Source organism: Strigops habroptila, chromosome 2, assembly GCF_004027225.2.
Source record: "Strigops habroptila isolate Jane chromosome 2, bStrHab1.2.pri, whole genome shotgun sequence".
NCBI classification, from domain to species: domain Eukaryota; kingdom Metazoa; phylum Chordata; class Aves; order Psittaciformes; family Psittacidae; genus Strigops; species Strigops habroptila.
The window spans coordinates 21,026,699-21,045,477 of record NC_044278.2 but is presented as its reverse complement, the minus strand read 5'-3'; the positions used below and the strand labels follow the sequence as shown (position 1 = coordinate 21,045,477).

The 18,779-nt window shown below is 43.0% G+C and overlaps 2 protein-coding genes across 8 annotated transcripts in view; one reads left to right on the top strand and one right to left on the bottom strand.

Moving 5' to 3' along the window:
- Positions 1–1,975: 1,975 nt before the first annotated feature.
- Positions 1,976–15,013, bottom strand: SLC35A5 (solute carrier family 35 member A5). 7 transcript variants are annotated; one of them, XM_030477790.1, is made up of 7 exons: positions 14,938–15,013; positions 13,418–13,573; positions 12,519–12,617; positions 10,803–10,936; positions 6,269–6,336; positions 4,243–5,038; positions 1,976–3,027 (listed from the first exon to the last, which is right to left on the bottom strand). In XM_030477790.1, exons 2-7 carry the CDS (start codon positions 13,545–13,547, stop codon positions 2,959–2,961), a joined length of 1,296 nt encoding a protein of 431 aa, XP_030333650.1. In that variant the 5' UTR covers positions 13,548–13,573; positions 14,938–15,013; the 3' UTR covers positions 1,976–2,958. The 7 variants fall into 7 exon arrangements, with proteins under 7 accessions (XP_030333650.1, XP_030333649.1, XP_030333647.1 ...); XM_030477789.1 differs by having other exon boundaries at positions 14,934–14,992; XM_030477787.1 differs by having other exon boundaries at positions 14,777–14,942.
- Positions 14,965–18,779, top strand: part of ATG3 (autophagy related 3) — a 24,560-nt gene continuing 20,745 nt past the window's right edge. The window contains exons 1-2 of the mRNA XM_030477794.1: positions 14,965–15,240; positions 18,608–18,649. Coding sequence (XP_030333654.1) covers positions 15,169–15,240; positions 18,608–18,649 — 114 coding nt within the window. The 5' untranslated portion in view covers positions 14,965–15,168. The remainder of the gene's footprint in view (positions 15,241–18,607; positions 18,650–18,779) is intronic.

Sequence of the window (18,779 nt, the reverse complement as noted above, 5' to 3'; positions counted from 1 at the left end):
TACAGTAGAAATACTTAAGTGGGATTCACATACTCTATTTGAAACATGTAACTATAGAATAGCTCACCCTTGCTAACTGGGGCTGCTGCCCAGCTGACAATTGTTTACAGCCACTTCCTAACAAATCTCCTGTATACACAAAATTCAGCTATTGCCATGTATAGTACAGCTGCACAGAATTGCAGGGTTATACTTTCAGGTTACTTTACACACTTTTATTATTGCAAAGTTGATGCAAATCCTTACCTATTTTTAGACAGCAGTTAACATTCCTGTTGCTTCAAAGGGGAAATACAGTTCTCCTCCATTATTAAAAGAAACCTGCCTGGCCAATCCAACAGAATCTCTCAGAGGTCTCCAACCTGAAGCCAACAGAAAGATTTCTACACGTTGGACAGGACCAACTCTACAGTGCAAGTACACACCTGGATGAACAGTGCAATCTTTGTGCAATCTAAGACTTCGGCAAGTAAGCATCAGAGCATTGGTGAAACTTATAGAGGGAAAAATCATTAAGCAGGACAAGAGTGGAAAGCAAGAACTAAGTGCACCTTATAAAATCTGCAGATCAGTCATTTCCATATCTCATTTCTCTTAATGCAGGTATTTCAGGCAGGAAGGTCAAACATAGAATTTTTAAGACATTCATCTCTGTTTTGATGCTCTGTCATTAGAGGTATGAGGCTGATTTCTATGTTTTGACTTAACACAAGGCAAAGCTCTTTGGAAAAGTTCATATAAAAAGATACTGTTCATGTAAATGCAAAGCAATATAAAACTAACAGTACTTTCACTCTTCTTGGAAATACCTGCTTACGTTGGTAGCTATGATCAAAAAAGACAATGAACTTAGGCAGGTGTATATTGCAGAGCTGTATGTAATAGAAAAAAAAAGAAAATGTCTTACTTCAACTAAAAGTTTAAGTATTATTTTCTCTTTTTTTTCTTTTTTTTTTTTTTTTCCCCCTTTGGAAGTTTCATAAACCAATGAAAACCATGTTTCTGGAATTTGAATCGAAATATGCTTTCTTATTCATTTTGTACAGATGCAAACTACTAGGATTCCTTTTGTTGAAATGGCCCACTGTAAAAGCACAATGAGATAAGCTGTAAAAAAATTTCAACCACAACAGTAATTTCACTTTGTACAGTTATTCTTAATATATGCTAGAAAAAGTTAATACTCACAGAAAAAAAGGTAGAAATGGGAATAATAATTTTAGATTCATAGTTTATAACTTGACAGTCATTTCCCACATATAGAAACAGGCTGCACCGCTTGATGGATCAATAACAGGAGGTATGTTAATTAATATAGCAATGAGTCATCAATACAATATGCGTAAGTAAGAGGTTATACACAGAGCCTGGAAACAGGATGGCAGAGGGGGACAAAGGCAGGACTGTCTCCAGTCCACAGAGAAATGCATCACTAAGTGATTACTATACACTGTGGTATGAGGCTTTGACACTGAACTCATTGCTTATCTTCTGAAGAATTCTTTTTACAGTATCTTTCAACTATGAAATATGTGTTTTTGAAGGGAGGAAATTATAAACCAGCATCTTTTCCACTGTTCTGAGAAAAGCGTCTTTAGGAACATACCAAGAATCTCTTATCTGCATCCCTGTTCCCTTCCCCCTTTTAAAGTTCTCTGAATTATTTGGAATCTATTTTTCATCTGACTCCAAATGCAGTCCAGCAGATGCCTCAACAGTGATTCTGAGACCACTATGCCTGGCACTCTGCAGAATGATTTCTCTCTCTGCAGAATGAATGCAAGCCCTTACCAGTCTGACAGGGTAGAACACCACCAAATGATACTATAACATGCACCCTCTTGCTCAGTGCTCCAGATGTTGAAGAGCACCATTGTAGCTGCATAATATTTGCTTTCAGATAGCGGCCTCCATGTGAACTAAAGCCTCTACACATAACCTTTCTAAACACAAAAAAGACCCCATGATGCACTTATACTGTACAACACACTTCCGTTTTATTCAAGCTCTTTCAAAGTTAGGCCACATAAGTTGCATGTAAAATTCACTATCTGCTAAAAAGGCATTGCAGATTTCCATTTCCCCAGGCACTGGGAGACAGGCACACAACAGTCTCACACTGAAATGTGAGAACTAGTGGCTGAAGTCAGTGAAATCTATTCTGCTCTCAGTCACATCAGAGAAAATCGGAAAGGACGGACTCCACAGGAGTCAGTACAGTTACACTGATGTAAAGACAGGAATAAAGACAGAATTAAGACCATTCAAACTCAAATCACGCTCTAGAGATCTGCATTTTTGACAGATCAACATACCCTTAACCCAAATTATTTATTATACGTTCTCAATTGAAAGTTTGATGAGATTGGTCCAGAGGGGCTCTTTTACTCAGCCAGGGATATATCAATCTGAATTGCAAAAATACAATAAATCAGTCAATATGCCTCAGTCCTTCAGCCCTGAAATGAAAACTTACTGGAGAATTTGTACACTGGAAGATGCAGCAGAAACATTAATCAATGCTCATATCACTGCTGCAAGGTGGAGAACAGTTTTATCTCTGTTTTGCTAACCAAGGAATCCATACAGGAAGTTGCAGTGGCTCAGGACAGTCAACCAAAGTAGCGAAAGACATACTGTTAGAGTCCAGGACTCTTCCACAATACAGCACATGTCACCCAGCCCACCGAGTCCAGGGCCTAGGCCTCTTCTTATTTGCATCAGTTACAAATTTTGTTTCTTTCAGCAAATTTTGAGCTTCTGATTTACATACACAGGAAGAGGCAATACAATGCTCCATATATACAGCTTGAATGTTTTCCTCATCCATCTCTGATATCCAGCCCCAAAATAGTTTCAATTGCTCTGCAAGTGGGGAAAAATGACCCTTCTCTGTGTTAATAAAACATTAAAATTCTTTCACCATGAGTAATAGAACTCCTCTGAGCCAGCCTAATGCTAGAGAGAATCTTCATCTGTATCGATGTCACTGCTTGGCTTGTTCAATCTCTCAAATTCTTCTCCATCCTACAGGAACCAGAAGCAAAAGAAAAAAATGTGAGCAGAAGTTATCTTATTATATTACCAACAAAAACAAAACAAAAACTCCCCAAAACAAACAAAAAACCACAAACACACAAAAATCAAGTTTATTTTGAAGGCATCGCTTATATAACATCAAAATCCTATAATTTAGATCTCTTACCAGTGTGTTATAATCTTGCTATAGGTTATACATGCTCATAAAAAACATCCCTGTATCTTTAACACTTTTTAGTGACTCACTCCCTAAAGCAGCCTGTAGCCCATTCCTTCAACTGGAAGCCTGCTCACACAGTACTATTTGTTTTTACCACAGATGCTCAGTTGTAAGTCCTAAAATAGGTAACTCCTGGTATACCAAAAATATATGACTTAGTGTTATTTACTACTTGTTATACAACAGCCTAAAAAGGGACCATGTGGAATGTCTGGAAAACATCTCTTCCAAGTTTAATATTTCTTAGAGTTAAATGGAGACAGCACTCCCTTTTGGTTTCAACGTGTATTACAGAACACATCTGTACACACAGACTTAAGAATACACAGACATTAACCCTTCCTCCTCAGACTGACTGCTCAGCTTAGTTGAATGATGTAATTAAGAGCAAGCCCTCCCTGCCATGTTCTAGTGAACTACACGACTATTCAAATTCAGACAAAAGCCACTAATGGGCCTGGAGGATATGTTTCATAAGGGAAACAAGTAAAAAAAATTAAAAAAGACTGTTAAAACTCTGTATTTAAAGATTACCTTTTTGTCTTCAGCTATCTTTGACTGTGAAGGTAGGAAGAACATTAACATCAAATACATTAACTTCTTCATTATGTGTGCTACACAGGTTTATCAGTTCTACTTAAGCACAATTCTTTCCCAGGCGTCAATTTCAATCTCTGAATGCCCAAGGCCAGTGAAATATTTTAGTTATAAAGGTTTCAAGAGGGTATTTGTACAAAGCTAAAGTTGCTCACAGGACACAACAGGAAAGCTATGCTTACCTAGGCTTCATGCATTGAAAAAGATGAATATGCAAAGCAATACTCAGTCAATTTAAAAGATTTTAAGAAATACTAAGGAGTTTTGGCGTTTGGGTTGAGGGATGAGTCCAGTCACATGAAAGATGAATCTTCCAAACATACCATAGCATAAATTGAGGAGAAACAAAAGAGGAACCAGGGAAGACATGAACTGAAAAGCCTTACCCCACTTGACCTCTCCCATGTGTCTCCTTTGATGAGTTTGCCCCTTTCCCGCAGAGTAGCATATTCCAGGCCTCTTGGTTTACTGGCATTATAGATGAATATGGAGAGAAGTACTACAGGAGCTTCCAAAAAGAACTCTAGAGAAGGCCTGAAGTCAAAGATGATGAAAGAGACGGTGGTGATGATGACAGTGGTGATCTGAGCAGTCATAACATGGAACATGTTGTCTCGGAACTTCAAGATGAAGGCTACAGACAGTCCCAGGAAAGCTGTGACAAATATGAGAGCCACCGAGAAGATGTTGTGCCCATAAAAGAAGCCACAGTTCCCTATCTGCTTCCTGTCCTTATTCTGCAGCCCCAGCATAAGCCCATTGAACAGCACCCCAAAGGCATAGAGTTTGCTGTTCTGCGTGAAGATGCTTTCAGCAAGCTGATCCCCATCTTTCAAGATCTTTTCATTGTAGATGTTAGCCAGGGCAGAAATGAAACACTGTACCAGAATAAGCAGATGGCCCAAGCTGAGGCGAAGAGGTTTCAATGCTCCTGCCATGGTACTGGTGAAATTCCAATGGAAGCTGGGAAGGAAACTTGGTGTTACGCAGTTGCCCTTTTCCAGGCATGCTTCCTCAGGTCCGGCATAGAGAAGGCAGTGGTTAGATGGACTAAAAAACATACTGTGATGGAACCCATGTGCGGCCAAGCTTTGCTGATGGCCTCCAGTTCCTAGAGTCAGGGCAACGATGGACAGGAATAAAATCACCAAAGATGCCCATTGTACCCAAGAGAGTTTTCGCCTAGGAGTAGACAAAAAAAGCCACCAACTTTAGAAACACAGTGACACAAATTAAATGACAGGAGAACAAACTCTATAAAACACATGAAAGACATCATGCCGCAGATAAGGAGACAGAGGCAAAAAAAACCTCTTGGCTTTTCAGAATTGACAGTTAAATGCCAAAAGGCAGCATGCTTTTCTACAGCAAGGGGGGCCCAGCCTTGCAATCACAGAAATACAAATGGAGTCTTCTGTAGAGATAATTTAGGGAAAGGCTTTCAAGATCATGTTAGTTCTAGATACTGACTGCCTGACAACTTAAAAGCAACTGTTGTCTCCGTGGGAAAACAGATCTGAAGGATAAAAAGAAACCACAGACATTCAAATAATTACTCTCTTTCTTCGGTAAACTTTTACTACATTTCATTTTTCCCACATGATTTTGTGCCTTTTTCTATTATTTTATGATGATATATCATATAAATCCATGCACATAATTTATAAGACTGGAGGACTATTTATACTTTTTTTAACTCAAGCAAAGAATGTTTATGTTGGGGAAAATTAGATACTTTGAAAATTAAGTAAACCGTGACATCACAAGAGATATCAAACTAAACAACTGAGAAAAAGCATTTCAAGTCAGACTATCAGACACTGTTCTCCCTGTGAGTCTTTTCTGAATCTAAATGGCATCATAAAGTAACCAAATCAGGCAAAGTGGCACACATAGGACAGAGTTGGCTTTTGTCAGATGAACGATGAAGAAAGGATATATAATTACTTTTTAAAACATACTAAGCAGTTGACAAGAAACACATCAGTGCTGGCACAATATTGCTGAAGACATCTCTATCTATCACTCTTACATATCTCATCCCCTCTTGTTAGATTACATTTACATTCAATTAAGATTACAAAGACTGGAAAGAAGTACTGCTAATCATGAAATACAAGATTTAATGTATAAACGAAAGTACCCAAACCTTAATTCTGACTATCCAACAACTACATAATCAATGTTTCAGTTGTCTCCTATTACAGTTGACCAAATATGTAGAGATATGTAGGAACTCATAATAAGCTATCATTTCCTACACCTTCAGATGTAGAAAACAAAGCAAACTCTCCAAGTTGGTATAGCCACAAGGAAAGAGAATAACTGTTCCCCATTAAAGAATGTAGCTTAACTTCTTCATGAAGGCTGGGAAGATATAAAATTTCATTCACTTTCATAAATACTACTTACTTTAGCACTATTCTGAAGAGAAGAGCTGTTGTTATAATGACAAAATTTGAAAAGAGTACAGCCATTGCCTAGAAAGAGAAGAAAGGAAACAAATTCATACTCCAGACATAGTGTAGACATCAGAAGTCCACCAACTTCAAGTGCTCACCTTTCTGCAAGGTGAAAAGCATCATCCTGGTACTGAACTTACACCCTTACCCAAAACGACATTCAAGTACCATTTCAAAATCTCAAGCAAACCACAGCGCCCAAGTTCCACTGTAGTGGGGAAAGCTGTACTGAAACAAATGTGTGAGGAAACGAACCCAGCAGAAAACTTACTTAACAAAACAGTTTAGTTTTCAGCCAGACCAGTTCCCCAGCCAGGCTGACCAGTCAGGTGCAAAACTGTCAGCAGAAAGGAGGAAGTTCCTCCAAAAAGAAAGTAAGAAAATTGTAGGGGAAGACAAGGTTGCTGCTGGCTGCGGTGCCAGCTTGCAGAATTCATGAAATCCCAGACCTGGACAAGGCACTTGCAGAAAATAAACTTCTTGTATGTCAAGTGCATTTGTTGCATTGTTTATCAAACATAAGGAGGTTCAGCTTGAATTTTCAAGACTGCAACTGTACTAAAGAAATTACCTGTTTCAAACTAGAACTGAAAACAACTCTAAAGCTCCTAATTTGGGAATAGCAGTATAATTATGACAGTGCCTTAATCCATGGCTATGATCCCAAGCTGTAATCTCCTTGTGGAAAGGACTGTCTTTTTAGTCTGTAGTAGACACTCTACACTGGGACACTGGACCAAGAAGAGGCTCTTTTAGGCACTGCAGTTACCATTAAAGACCCTTACCAGCACCAGTACGGAAAAAAGGTTCTTTTGGGGGGTTGGAGGTGTTTCCCAAATTGTGTGTTATTCAGGACTGCCCTGTGTAGTCAGTACACATACAAAAAAATCTAGGCATCTGAACTCATTCCTCCAATTCAGCCTTAGAGTGAGATCACTTTTTTAGACAATTTTACACAAAACCATATATGGATTCAGAAGTGCAAAACACAGACATTGTCTTGAACTTCCTCATCTGCATTTCCATGTTCCTAATTCCACAGTAACAGAGCCTTTTTAATTTACTAGAGGAAAAACACAGATCCGCTTCCTGTTACCTTAGTTCCACTCTGTTCCAAGGTACTCGCTGCTGAATAACAAATCTCATGAAACACACAACACAGGGTCACAAGTAAGCTGAAGACTGACACATGAGATATCTGCCTAAGACACAACAGCTTAATTCTCCATTTTGCAAGATTACAACACAACAAATATTTATGTTAGGTGAACACAGTGGAACAAGAAAAATGTTGAATAAGAATAACTTCCTGTTACACTTACTTACTCTCTTTGTGGGATTTACATTTAGTCACTTTCCTTTGGAGTCATTGAGGAAAGAAAACAAGTAATCATGTGAAGTCATATACATAAAGTGGTAGAAGCTGCACAGAAAAGTGCAGCTCAAATACGAGCAAGATGAGCAAACACATTGAAAGGGAAATACAGAGTTGAAGAAACCAAAGGAGTGAAAGCACAGAAAACTTGCCCAGTACTTAAGCAATTCAGCCTATTTCTCAATCACTTCGGATGGAGAAAATACACCAAGAGAGAGAAAGAGAGAGAGAGGTCTCTCCTCTACTGAGAGACCAGGCAAGGTAGACAGCCGTTTAATCTCCTCCGTCTCCAAGACAGATCTACCGAAAGCCCATCAGTGCACTTTTGGGTCCTTGAAGTACCCTCTCCTGACATAGTCTGTGCCAAAGATGCATGGAGCCTCTGGTCAGTCACAATGGAGCTCTTCTGCCACTCCTTCCCAGTCAGGCTGATGACAGCCTCCAGTACTATCAGCTGCTGGGATCCCCCTGTCACTCCAGAAATACAAATGGGTTCTTCCCCTTCATAGCTTGATGACATTAGGGTATACTGTGCACCAGTGTTGGCTAAAACGTTATATTCTTGGGGGTCCAACATGCCAGGCCATCTGATCCACACAGTCCAGTAAACCCAGTTGTCCCTCTCCTCTACCTGGCTGGAAGAAGGGTCACTCTAGTCCTGGTCATAGTATGCCCCACTTTCTTCTTGAAAAAATGGATTATAATTCCTTTCAATAGGACCAGGAATAAGATCAGCCCTTCCACTCTCCCTGGAAAACTGCCCAGTGAAGACTGGAGCAGCAACTTTCCTGGATGAACTCCCATTTGTGATGGTTTTTCCTTGCAATTCACACACCTGTGCCTCTAGAGTGAACGTAGATTTTCCATCCCGCTTCCTCATGTCCTCTCTGTGGTCCCACAGGTAAAACCACAGGGTACCCATTGGTGAGTACCTTCTATATTCTCCCTCTCGAGCAAAAGAATGCTTACTGTTAATAGACAAGATACTGTTCCATACAGGTGGAGAATAGGACATATCTGCTTTGAATTGCTGGAACTCCTGGGACAGCCTTTCCACTGCTGAGAAACAAGTCCTTTGGGAGAAAGAGAGATTTTCTTCATATTGCCAGAGATGGTGAACCATTTCATCCACCGTTGTGGCGTCTCATGTCTCCAGGTCATTACTGTCAAGTTGGCATACAACGATGGTGCACTCCATACATTTTTCCACCACATGGGTCATGTGCATTGGACTTTGGATCTGTGAGTAACTGCACATTGTTCAGGTCACAATAAATCATTTCTAGCACAACTAAGTCTCTCAGATATTGGATACCTCTCTACATTGCCTTCCACTTGCCTGGGTGACATCTAACATCTTCCTTGAAGAGTTACCATTCCTTCACACTTCACAGGAGTTGCCTCCAGAGGCTGAGAACTTGTGACCCTCTCCCAGTCGCCTTGTCAATGCTCCCTTCCCCAGAAAGTGATCCCAGATGATTGGTTTACCTACCCCTCTAATTTCAGGCTACTAGCCCTCTTATCCCAGCATTGGAGCAGCGAGGTGATAATGTGCTCACCTGGATGGCAGCTGGAATCTTTTTGCATATTGCACAGCTCAATCGAGGATAGTGATCAAGTGGTTCCGCCCCCTCCTCCTGTAATTGTGGTGGCCCTGTTTCATCCTCCTTCACTGAATGAGCTGACTTCCTTGTCCATTTCTTCTTGTGTATAGGGGCGACTGATGCCAGCACAGATTGGTCCTCTGGTTCAGCTGCATTGCCCATTGCCAGAGTTGGAATAGCACAAATAGTTGCTTAACCCTAAACAAGACTTGAACCACACTTATGGTTCCTAGCAATAAGGCCATGCCAGTCTCAGCATCCCAAGGATAATCAGAATTTTCAGAATTCTCGAATGCTATTGTAATTGGCCTGAAGGAGAAGGGGAAGATGTGGAAAGATGGCTCCTCCATAGGTTGGCTCTCCAAGGAGAAAAGGTAAAAGGTATTATTATTAATAGTTTCCAACAGATTACTCACAAAGTACAGAGGTGATGACAATGCTGAGTATGCATACCAGCTCAGTTTCACAACCAGCAATTCTATCATACCATAAACCAGTATTACAAAGTATAGCAAAATGATAACCTTAGCCCAGGCCCCAAAGGTGACAGACAGCACAACAGGGAAAACATACAGCAAGTGAGGTGTTGCGTCACACAACCCTGACAACAAGCACAACAACCCTGAGAGCAAATAAACCAACATCGTGACTAGCAACTATTAAATCAATACAATGAATGCTTATAACAAATTTGTCATAACATGCTCTGGTCAGATCTGTCATTATCTCAATCCTTTGTGCCCCATGCTGGGCACCAAAAAGGACTGTCATGGTTTAAACCCAGTGGGCAACTAAGTACTACCCAGCCACCTGCTCGCTCCCCACCCCCGGTGGGATGGGGAGGAGAACTGGAAAAAGGTAAAACCTGTGGATTAAGAACTGTTTAATAGTTGAAATAAAGTTAACAATAATAATAACAGCAACAATAATCATCATCATCATAAAAAAAAAGAAAAAAAGATAAAAGAGAGAAATAAAACCCAAGAAAGACAAGTGATGCACAGTGCAATTGCTCACCACCTGCTGACCGATGCCCACTCCATACCTGAACAGTGATCAACCCCTCCCAGCCAACTGGGCATGGCATACTATAGTATGGAATACCCCTTTGGCTAGTTTGGGTCAGCTGTCCTGGCTGTGCTCCTTGCTGGCAGAGTATAGGAAACTGGAAAATCCTTGACTTAGGGTAAGTACTACTTAGCAACAACTAAACTATCGGCATGTTATCAACACCGTTATCAACACTGTTCTCAGACTAAAGTCAAAACACAGCACTGTACCAGCAACTAGGAAAAATTAACTCTATCCCAGCCAAAATCAGGACAAAGCTGTACAACACTGACCAGTGGGCAAGAGAATAAGAAGGTCTCACTGACCAGGTAAAAAGACCATTCTTCTACCTGCAAATCTTGCCTTGCCAGTATTACAACTGTTGATAGTCTAAAGGTAATGTTACCTACCATGAAGACATTGGAAGATATTTTATTCATTATATGTATACTTACTGGCTGGAGGTAGGACAGTACATAGAAGACAATCAAGTTATCCAAAAAGTAGAGAAAGGCAGGAATTGACCATTTCATGGAATTACAAAAATTCTTCCAGGAAAGACATTCAAAGGGATGATCCAAACAACCCTCTGAAAGGAAAAGAAATCAGCAAGAAAGTTATCTTACTATCAAAAGTCCACTCCCTTGTCATAGAATAGGTACCACTGTTCTGTTTTCAGGAACACTGCTGGACTGAAAAAAACTAAGGTACTACAGCCCTCTGGCAACATAGAGGATAGATCAAGGGCAGAACACACAGCCAGAGCAGCAATCCTGTGCCTACAGGTATTCGCCTCCTTGCTTCAACAGAGAAAACATCAAGGAACCTGTTACCCCCATCAGAGCGTCTACTGGGAGCAAAAATTCAATTATCCACCATTCTTTGAGGCCCAAAAAGCAACCCAAAGTCCCCATACAATAGTGACATCATCACTGGGTATTGTATTTTGATGATCATCAATCAAATCTAGAACTGAAACAATGACACAGACAGTGAATCTGTTCATATAGTACCCAAAAGGCAGCTAGTAATGTCAGAAATACAAAATAAACCAGAATTCAGTATCTGTAGCACATGGCACATGATCTGGGTAAAAAGAGAACATACAGGAAGAAAGAAGAAAGAAAGGACAAGGCACAAAGAATGACATTTACTTAGGTATTCAGGATACACATTTTAGGATGAAGACTGTGATAAACTTTAGACTACTCTAGAGCTGGTGACAGAAGTACTTTGTTAGCACAGACTTAAGACTACACAATGTTATTGAATCCTCCCCTGAACCACCAACACAGAGTTCAGCAAAACTCAGACATCTGGAAGGAAAAAAACCCAAACAAACAGAAAATGTATAATCAGCAGCAGTCAATGATGGCAAACACTGACTCAATGTATTTACTGTCTTAGGTATGTCTGTACTAAATGGTGGAAGTAAAAATTTCCTCAGCTTGCCAGAGCCATGACAGTTACATGGAGAAGCCAACAAAACCAGCAGTTGAATTTAACAGGAGTCTCCAGTGCTTGACACCCTCTTCCATTTTAAACATCTGTTCTCTACCATTTTGAAATGCTACAAGGTTAACTTCTCGTTCTTTTTACATCAGGACAGAAAAGCCAAGAAAAAAAAGAAAAATAGCCTGCAATATCAAACCAGTAGCTACTGAAGCCTGACAGTGCTTGTTCTGAACAGCAGCCCCAAGATTTGTCTTCACAACCTTGAATTGTAACATCGGGATATAGTTTCTGACTCAAATACCACTACACACACGAAGCCTCTTCAGTGGAAGGTGGTTTAAATAAAAGTGGTCAGAACAACAGAATAAAGGCCAATTCTTGGGTTAGTGCAATTTATAAGCTTCCTTTCAGTCATGACTTCACAGTGACTATTATCCTAGCATGATACTGTGTTAAAATTCACAGAACGTGAAGACCATGTCTTCATTACACTTTCTAATTCAACTTACCTGTCCCCATTTCAGCCACCATACACACAACTGAAGAACACCTGAATTTACAGCACAAAGTAGGAGTTATAAAAGTATAGTTTTGTTGGAATTCTGAATGGAAGACATGATTCCAGAGAACCTTACTAGCAGGACCTACTCCATACTACATGTGAACATACCATTTTAAAAAAAAAAAAAAAGTAATACAGCAACATAGGTACTTACCTTTTTTCTTAACCCATAGCGCCAATACCACACACAGGACCAATTTTACTACTTCAGAACATATGTTCACTGTTGTAGGAAGATAATCATATTTGTTATCTGTGGGATTCAGCAAACCAGAGAGTACACAATCAGATCCTGCCTCCTGTGTTCGTAATTAGAGCAAGAAACTATTTGAACCCCTCCAGTCAGAATTTTAGCCACCTTCCATAAATGCCAAAGGCTCTATCAGCACTTTCACTACAAATATTCCAATTTTTATGATACACAGCTTCCTGAATGGCCTCCTTTCTGGGTGGAAATCTTTCCTCATTTGGTCTCACTTTACAGAACTTTTTGGGAGAACTCAAAAACATCCCATTTTTTTAATTAAGAATATTTTCCCCAAACAGCAATATGCTATTATTTTCCCCTCGCAAAAAATGGCATTCCAGAATGACACAACCTTCTTCTAGGTCTGTATCTTTTCTTTGTTAGCATATTTTGCTAATACTTGGTGAAAGGAGAAGCAGTAATTCTAGCCAGTTACAGCACGCCCACTCTGATACCACCTTTCTCCTAAGCCTGTTGCAAGACAAATATTTCAGTCAAGACACATACCATTGATAGTGCTTATACAACAATTTAGTCCTTGAAAATCAGCTACAAAATAATTCACTGCCTCATCTTTTAAGGGTGAATCACCACATGGATCGCCTTGCAATCCAAGTTATCACTATATGCTAGACCAGTGACTATACAGAGATTTTCCAGTACAGAAATATATATCACTACTTATGCAATTGAATGTTTATCCCAAGAACTCTGCAGGTGGAGCACTAGGCTTCTGGGTATCCCTTTTACCCCAAATGTCAACTCTTTCTTATTTGAGGTACATCATGTTTATTGCCCAACAGCACCTTCATTGGCAGAATACTTCATCAGGAGAATTCGACTTGAGCCCAATGCAATAAACACGCCTCCAAGAAGAAAAGTATAGATGGTTGTCTTGGAGCAAAACACAACTCGATTACAGCACTTGGCCTTCATTCTGCTGTCTCACCACTGTCAATGCCCTTTGGATGACAAAATGAAAACGCATTGTAAATAGCACTTCCAGAAACTGATTAAACAAGGTGAAATGTGTGTATTTTGCTGCTTTGTGTTGTTTTATACAAAGATGCTTACATCACAAGCCGTGATCTCATTCTGCAGTTATCTTTTTCCTTTTTATTAAAAGAAAAAAGAAATTAAGAAAGAGAAGGATATGTTATGAGGGCCAACAAAGGGGGATAAGCAATGTACACAGAAGGACTCCGAAGGTAGCATAGAGGCCAGTTTGTCAGAAGACTGCATCTATGGAATACTGATTAGCTATGAGGAATAAATAGGCGACATGTATTTTCCTTTAATATTTTAAAGGTATTGTTCCGAATCCCAGCAAAGGAATGTTTTGGAGCTATGGAGCGAGAGCAACACCTCAGAGAAAACCTGACACTTACTCAGCACCGGCTTGTGCCCAGGAGGGGAGGGATGCAGACGGCTGCAGGCAGAGCCTCAGCTATACCGGTGGTTCCCCGTCTCTAGGGTTACCGTTACTCGGCCGAACCGTTAGCGGGCCTCCAGCTCTGACAAACCGCTTCGCAGCGGCCGGCACCAGGCCCTGTGCCGGGGCAGGAGGGGTGAAGGAAGCCCCTCTGGGGAGGCTGCGGGCAGGATGTCCGCTAACGGTCGCCACGGCTCCCGCCGTTCCACCTCAGGGAGGCCAGCGGGAGCACGGGCCCGGGCCGCCGGGGACACACGGGGCGAACACCCACCTCGCAACGGCGGCGAGAGCGCGGCCGGCAAGCGCCGCCGAGCGCTCCTCCTCGCTGAAGGACCACTCGCCCGGCTTTGCGGGCAGCCGGCTGCCACGTCGCTGCTTCAGGTCGGCGCACGGCTGCAGCCAGGAGCGGGGCCGCGGCCGCGCGGGGCGAGCCGGGCTTTAAGGCGGCGGCAGCAGCGCCCGGTGCTCAGGCGGCGCGGCCGCGCACACCGTGTCCCACTCGCCCCCGCTGCACGCCCCCAGCGCCCGTCACCAGCCAGCTCGGCCCCGCACCTCACGGCCAGCAGGCACCTCAGCGTTCCGCATCAAGCTCCACGCAAGCCAGAGCGCTGCCCGGCTCCCGCCGCGCTCCACCGGCCTCACCTGGCGGGGCGGGGCTGAGGCGGTGCCCTCCCTCTCGCGCTGGCAGCGCACGCCCCCTGCCCGCTCACCCGCCCCGCGCGGGAGCGCGCACCTCATTCTCTTTGACAACCGGCCCTCCGGCTGCGTGACGGCGGGTCTCGCGCTCCTCCCCTCGGCCTGCCCCGCCGCTTCCCTCCGACTGCGGGCCACGCGTGCGCTCCAGCAGCCTTCGCCCCTCTCCTCCCTTCGGACCTTCCCGCCCTGCGCACGCACACGCCGAGGGGCGGGGCTGTTGCGGCTGGCCCGGGCCCGCTACTGCGCAGGCACAGCGCCGCTGGGCCTGGCCGGGCGCGACGCAGTATTGAGCGCCGGTGTGTCGTCAACGTGTGTGCGACGCGGGGAGGGCGCCGCCGCCGCGAAGCTCGTTGGCCGAGGGGCGGGGGAGGCGGCTGTCCTTCTCCTCCTCCTCCTCCTCTTGCTGCTGCTCGCGGGCCCGCCGGCAGCATGCAGAACGTCATCAACACGGTGAAGGGGAAGGCCCTGGAGGTGGCCGAGTACCTCACCCCCGTGCTCAAGGTGCCGGTCCGCGCGGGAGCGGGGTGAAGCGAGGGTTGGGTTTGGCGCTGTTCAGGGTGGGGGACGTGCCCGCCCTCTTAAAGCGGGGCGGCCCGCGGAGCCGTGAGCCCCCTCGGTCGCGGGTGGCTGTGGACCGGTCCCGCTCCCCTCACCCTTCCCTGGAGTGTCACCCGCAGTGCGGCCGCTCGCAGGTCCTTGTGGCGCAGGTGTTTTCCTGCCGCCCCAGTGGGGTGCCAGGGGCGCCCGGCCGCCGCGGGAGCCGCTCCGCTTTCCCGGAAGCCGGCCGGCGGCTGCGGTTTCGCTTGTCGTCCGGGCCCGAAGTACTCTGGTTGCGGCGGCTTTACGCAGGTGGCGGAGGGTCTCCGGGGGCGCGGTGCTCCCTCAGGCCTCGGGGGAAGTCGTGCAGGGGCAGCCTTGCGGCGGCAGCGCCGCCCGCCCTTGTCCTGCGCTGGGGCGTACGGGATAGAGCGAAGCGGAGTGGGAGCTCCCATTCCATTAGGGGTGGGAGCATTCACCGGGGAGGTGCAGGCCTCCGAAGGCCAGGTATTGCTGGTGCTATTGCTCGAGAAATAACTTATTGCTGTTTTCTATTCAAGTGACTAAACTTTCATAGAACCATAGCATGGTTCGGGTTGGAAAGGACCTTAAGATCACCTAGTTCCACCCACTGCTGCCATGGGCAGGGACACCTTCCACTAGGTCAAGTTGCTCTAGGCCCAGTCCAACCTGGCCTTGAACACCGCCAGGGATGGGGCAGCCACAGCTTCTCTGGGCACCCTGTGCTGGAACCTCACCACCCTCACAGTAAAGAACTTCTGCCTTATGTCTAACCTGAACTTCTCGTGTTTAAACCCATTACCTCTTGTCCTATTGCTACAGTCCCTGATGAAGAGTCCCTCCCCAGCATCCTTATAGACCCTCTTCAGATACTGGAAGGCTGCTATGAGATCTCCACGCAGCCTTCTCTTCTCCAGGCTGAACAGCCCCAACTTTCTCATCTTGTCTTCATATGGGGAGTGTTCCAGCCCCCGATCATCTTCATGGCCCTCCTCTGGACTTGCTCCAACAACTCCATGTCCTCCTTATGCTGAGGACACCAGAACTGTACAAATACTCCAAGTGGGGTCTCATGAGAGCAGAGTAGAGAGGCAGGATCATCTCCTTTGACCTACTGGTCACGCTTGTTTTGGTAAAGGATGCTTTAACTGATTGTGCTTTTCTGCAGTTGTTAGGCTACATCCCATCTTCTGTCTCCTTTTTACAAATATTTTTTTACATAAAACTCAACATTGTGTGTGAATGCTTTGCTTGTCAGCAGTTCCTTCACCACTGATTTTCACATTTTTCCATGTTTGTGAAAAACTACTTCTGCTGTAATTGGTTATGATAGCAGCTTCTTCCTGTGGTTTTAAAGCCTGACCTTCCAGGTGCCTTGTACTCTGCAGCTTAGATCTTTGGGCAGAAGACAGTGATACTTAATTATTAATTGAACTTGCCCCTGTGTGGTATGTAATGTGCTCTTGCCTAGATAGTGGACCTTTCTACAGTTGCCCACCAATGTGACATATATGGGCTGCAGTACTGGCATAGAAAAGTGATTCGTTTACCATATTAAGGTTGTTGTTGCACAAGTGGTGTAATGGTAGAGGAATTCTTGTGCCCAGATGTACTATTGGGAGGAGGCAGCAGTAGAACCTCCCACAAATGGAAGATGATAATAGTAAATGTACATGTTCCCTTTACAAGGGGTTGAAATAAATACTTCAACTTGGTAACTTTGAAAAAAACTAGACCTGTGTCTCTCACTAGCTTACATACCACAGAATGTACAGAGATGAAAAAACAAACTGTTTACCCTCAGAGAATAGAGGATGGATATTTTACATATTTTCCTTGCGTAATTCCAGAAATACAAGCCTGTGCATGTTACCTACTGCTTATAGTTCATTTTGAGGTTAAGCAGTAAGCTCTCTTCACTGTGGTGTTGCATAACGTGTTATTGAGAATTCTCAGTTTTATAGCAATCCAAATTGCTAAATTAGGGCTGTTTGAGGTTCTTTGATTTCTGTTAACTAGCGTATAGTGGTGTTTGTACAACTATAATTTTGCTTATCCTAATATTATTCTTAAATGTCTCACTTTTAGAAATGGGGGAGAAAGGAAACAGGTGTGCTGTGTGCTCATTTCTTTTTACATGGTGCAGGTGATAGTATGCAACAGGGTGAAGCATAAAGAATAAGCAAGTTAAGCAGTGGCTGGCATTAAAATGATTTCCCAATGATTAAATAAGGTGAGGTTGTAATGGAAAGTGAGGTGCTTTTCAGTTGCTGCTTTTAGTCTTAAGGGAAAAAAAAAAATAATCACAAGTTCTTTTAGGCAAGAAGTTATTCAGTAATTGATGATGGAAGAACTTGAAAGGTCAGCTATGCCATGGTTGAAATGACGACTTCTTCAAAAGCCATTCTTAGATAACTCTAATGCTGGGGAACACAATGTTTCCTTGATGCTTGTGACTTTTCTGAAGGGAAAAAAAACCAGAATAAACCAAAAAAAACCCAAAAAACCCCACAAAAACCAAACAGAAACAGAAGTCTGAAACAAAATATTCTAGATTTGAATATGCTAAAAGAAGTCTTATCCTTAAACTTCATAAATATAATCTTTAATGCGAAAGTACTTCCTTTCTCCATGCAGAGCTAAATCATGTTGCTCATTGCTATCTCTTCCTCATCCATAAAAAACCCATGGCAATATGAGAAAATCTGAACTGTTTCCGTAGGGTGCATAATGAAGGCACAAAAATGGGTATGTAAAAAAAAAGTTAATAACTAAGTCTTTCTATGTAACTTTTCCTACCACAGAGTTGGTTTGGTCATTCATTTACTGACCTTTCTTAACTGCAAAGCCTCATACTGATGCATTGTAGTGCTGTTCAGTGCCTATAACAGTACCAAAGTCCTGATTCTGAGAATCACTGATTCAGACTGGTTTTCTGTCTCTCACTGGCAAATCTAATACGGAGTGTTGGGGGATATTTTATCTGGTTTTGATATATTAAATGGCTGTAGCAAAAAAATTATTTAATGTGTGTGATCTTTTTTCATAACACCCCACATTCTGTAAAAAGTAATTTTATTGATCTGTATTCAGAGGATATGGAAGTAGGCTGCCTGTCAGCCCTGGCAGAGGTGATCTCCAAGCTAATTAACAGATACCTGTGCGCAGTGCTAGTTCCAAGGCAGGACTTGATGATCTTAAAGGTCTTTTCCAACCTAGTTGATTCTGTGATTCTGTTTGTCTTACCAGTAAAGTGGAGTACTTCCATTTGTCAGCAGTTCTCAAAATTTCTAAACTTTCTTTATTGCAGGAGTCAAAGTTCAAAGAAACTGGAGTAATCACACCTGAAGAAGTAAGTATTTAGAAACTTTGAAATATTTGGAAAGTAGTGGTAAATTTTAGTCAAAATAACCATGTTAATCTCAAACAGTTCATGTCTTTGCCAATTAATTATTGCTTCTTGAAACAATTTCCGCAAAGTG

Coding starts and splice junctions, on each gene's coding strand:
- SLC35A5 (XM_030477790.1), bottom strand. CDS start 13,547: ATGAAGGCCAAGTGCTGTAATCGAGTTGTGTTTTGCTCCAAGACAACC. Junction 5,039..6,268: donor CTCTTCAGAATAGTGCTAAA/GTAAGTAGTATT, acceptor GTCTACTCCTAG/GCGAAAACTCTCTTGGGTAC. Junction 3,028..4,242: donor CATGGGAGAGGTCAAGTGGG/GTAAGGCTTTTC, acceptor TGGTTCCTGTAG/GATGGAGAAGAATTTGAGAG.